General features: G+C 40.3%; 1 protein-coding gene across 1 annotated transcript in view; it reads right to left on the bottom strand.

Moving 5' to 3' along the window:
- The window catches only part of CLASP2 (cytoplasmic linker associated protein 2), a 152,608-nt gene that overhangs the window by 98,964 nt on the left and 49,596 nt on the right, over positions 1-4,048 (bottom strand). Inside the window, exon 10 of the mRNA XM_015561252.1 lies at positions 1,053-1,145. Coding sequence (XP_015416738.1) covers positions 1,053-1,145 — 93 coding nt within the window. The remainder of the gene's footprint in view (positions 1-1,052; positions 1,146-4,048) is intronic.

The raw sequence follows: 4,048 nt of genomic DNA on the forward strand, positions 1-4,048 counted from the left end.
CAAACCAAAACACAAAGCCTTCTGGGAAAGAATATTATAGATTTGGTTATATGCATAATAGACATATGTAATGTATGAATACATTACTAAATTTTGAAGTTTTAAGGAAGTATTTTTTTTAATAAACTATGGTAAAATTCACATTTACATAAAATTTACCATTTTAAAGTATACAATTCAATGGCATTGAGTACAATCAAAATGTTGTGCAACTATTACCACTATATACTAAGGAGGCTATTTTTAAAAGGGCCCAATTCTGGAAACTGTATTCACACATAAGCAAAAGAACAGAGGCAGAGGGACCAACCATTAAGCCATCAAAATAGAGACTCAGGCTCTCAGAGCGGAGGAGTCTTCAATTGGAACCCCTCCTCTGGCTTCTTGAGGACAATGAGGCACTCATGTGGTAAGTCAGAAGTAAATTTGTCCAAGTCACAAACTTTGAATTATAGTCTTTTGACATTGCAAATATCATTTTAAAATTTACCAAATAGTATCTCAAGGATTTAAGCGAAATAAAATATTCTAAATGAAAAAATATCAGGCCTTTTTTTAAAATCATGGTTGTGAAAATATTTATCACATTCAGAGAGAGAGATGTGAGAGAGAAAAAGAAAAAGCCAGACAAATGGCCATATTGTCGTGAATTTATATTGACATTATGAAAATACTGAGCATGCAGGAAAAGCGAACTGCTCTTTTGGTAAACCCTGTAAGAATGGAGGACAGTACTAACTATGTAGTCCCACAAACAGGCCACGGCCCTGTGGCATCAGGGAAGCTAGCACTTTCCTGGTCACTCAACAAGTAGCACAGGAAGAGAGACTAACAAACAGGTGAGACAGGTTCCACCTGACCAGCAAAAACAACAAAAATTAGCCTAAGTCAGAAATGCCAACTATCTCGATGTACTTTCCAAAAATATAACTTATCAGACATTCTATTTCATAAGTATCTGAAATACCAGAGAGTAGTACTACGGAATTTCCATGTTTTTGAAAAGGAAGATTGAAAAAAAGAGGAGAGGGATAAGAAAATAAAAAACTTACTGCATTGGCACGCTGATCCCAGTCATGTTTGTCATCTGACAAAATTTCCCTGATTTTATTTAATGTTTCTTCAAGTTCTCGACCAGAATAGATCTTAAAAATGCAAAATTGTAAGGTTAACATTTCTTACCATAAGCAATGTTAAAATTATTCCCTGATGTTTAAAATAATCTTTCAAGTAATAAGGTTATTTATTTACCATTCTAGCACCATTTATACGAAGGATGGAAATATATTATGGACAATAATAAAGTGCTTTAATTTGTCTTCCTTCCCTGTTACCCTTATGCTACTTCTTCACTCATGAGTAATTTCAAATATACATTTAAAATGCTTTATCATTTAAAAACAAGATGCAAATAGTCCAATTAATAAAAATAGGCCTAATTTCTCAAAACGACTTCAGGTATGTATCTATGCATTCATACACTATTATACTATACTAGTAGCCCTGCACACGAATCCGTGCGCCAGTAGCTCTCTGTGGGGCCTGGCTGCTCCGCGCCCACTGCCCAGAGGTTTTCCACGGCCCAGAGGCCCATTTGTGGCTGGGCACAGGATGCTTGCCTCATCGCAGTGGCCCGGGACTGGGGCACTCCGGCAGGACTGAGAGGACTGGGCGCTGCCATCATGTGGCTATGGGCACCGCCATTTTTGTGATGGAGTGATGGTTAATTTGCATATTACCCTTTTATTAGATAGGACTGCAAAAGGACAGGTTTTAAGTTAGTCTCCTCACTGCCCCATGCTAGACAGTAACCAGGATAACTACATGTTTTGTTTCCTCTGGAGCCTATCATTTGCCAAACACCATTATCCTTTCATTCACTTAAAAAATATTCACATAACAGAAATGTACTATGTTTGGCACTAAGAATACTGTGGTGAGCAAAAACAGATGTGTTTCTTGTATTATAAAGTTTATAGTCTGGCCAGGGAGAGAGAAAGAAATAAATGATATAAAATATGAAATTGCAAATAAAGTATCACCAAAGAGAATTATACATTACTATGAAAGTCTATAGTTAATATAGGGGTTTGAACTAGTGTTAGAAAAGTCAAGCTTGAACTGAGAGCTAAAGGATGAGTTAAACATCATTAGGCAAAGTGGAGAGAGATAAGCCTTCCCTGGAGTAAATAGTATGTGCAAAAGCTCTGTGACAGAAAGAAACCGAAAGAAGGCCAGAGTATAGGAGTAAAGAGTGCCAAGGATCCCGGTCAGCATGGCTCAGTGGTTGAGCTTCGACCTATGAACCAGGAGGTCACAGAGTCAAGGCCCAGGCTTACATAAATCAATACCCAGTATCTCTCTACATAACAATCAAGATTCAGAGGTGGGCATGTGACCTAAATCAGAGTGAATCTCACAAATTTTACAGGATTAAACAAACAAGAGACAGAGGGTAATGAAGGTCTGAGGCTCAAAGAGTTGCAGCCATGTTGCTGGCCATAAGGGAAGACAATGCAGAGCAATCCAGAAATAAAAGATGGAGAGAAAGGGGGTCCTAAGTGATACCATCTGGGTGGTATCAAACAGATACCTTCATCAAAAGTACCAAGTTGAGCAGGGCATTGGACAGTTGAAGGGGTAGGAGGACGACCAGATAACATTCTGTTAGAAGATGATTTCAGGAGACGGCTTATCTAGTTTTTTCTACCACCCCTCCTCCCTCCCCCCTGACAATAATAATTCTGCAATATTTCAGAAGAAAGGCAGGTTCCCATACCACTCCCAATCTTATTATGATGCATTACTCTGGAATGTAATAAAAGGTTCCCCTTCCCCCAACAAGGAAAAAAGGGTCCACTAAAAAATTTACTTCAGTGAGAGAGTACAATATTTTTTAAATACTCTTTTAGGAGGTATACAAACAGAAAAGGTTCGAATACAAGTAAAGAATCTGTTGTAGTATAATGATTGACTCCTAAGTTTCTGACCTTTGTAACTGATCAAGTAATGGTTTCCACATATAAACACTGGAAGGGTAGGTGTGTGAGGGGGAAGATCATGAGTCTAATTTCAGACAGGTTGAGTCTGAGATGCCTCAGACATCTAAGAACAGATGTCAAATAATCAATCAGTGGAGAAATTGATGCTCCAGAGGTCAGGCTTAGAGATAAAAAACCTGTGCATCATCTATGTAAAGAAGAAAAGTGAAGCCATGCATTTAAAGGAAGTGACTTAGTAAGAAAGAGAAGAGTGAGAAGAAAGGGCTCAGAACTCTTCAAAAATCCCAATATTCAATAGCTAAGAAGAAAATGATGTGTCCACAAAGGAGATAGACAAAAACATAGGAGGAAAACAAAGGAGGGGAGAACACTCAAGCACCTTAAAAAGAAAGTAGAGCAGTTGGACGATGCAATATAATATATCCTATCTAATAATAGACAGACATGGTAATTAACCATACCTCCGCTACACTTCCCATTGGCTAATCAGGGCAATATGCAAATTAACTGCCAACAAAGATGGCGGCCGGCAGCCATGCAGCTGAAGCGAACAGGAGGGTTGGTTGCCCCGGCGATGGAGGAAGCCAAGGTTCCCCGCCTGCCACAGCCGGGCTCTGAGCTCGTCTAAGTAACAATGTTGCAATTATAGAAGCTAAACAAACCCAGAAACCTGCTTTCAGCCAGCCGGCCTTGGAGCTGGAGCCACAACAAAGTTGCAATTACAGAAGGTAAATAAATCCCAGAATAAAAAAAGGAAAAAAGGAGAGACTGGGAGCTTCAGTTGCAGGCTTGGCCTGCCTGAAAACAGCCCTCAGCCCCTCATCCAGGCTGGCCAGCCACCCCAGTAGGGACCCCCACCCTGAAGGGTGTGTGACCAGCTGCAAACAGCCATCATCCCCTCATCCAGACTGGCAGGGCACCCAGTGGGAACCCCCACCCTCTATCCTATATAGTAAAAGGGTAATTAATATGCCTTCCAGCACCGGGATCAGCGGAGCTGAGAAGCCTCCCGGCACTGGGATCAGTGTGATGGGGCAGCGCCCACA

This window comes from Myotis davidii, unplaced genomic scaffold (assembly GCF_000327345.1).
Source record: "Myotis davidii unplaced genomic scaffold, ASM32734v1 scaffold395, whole genome shotgun sequence".
NCBI lineage: Eukaryota > Metazoa > Chordata > Mammalia > Chiroptera > Vespertilionidae > Myotis > Myotis davidii.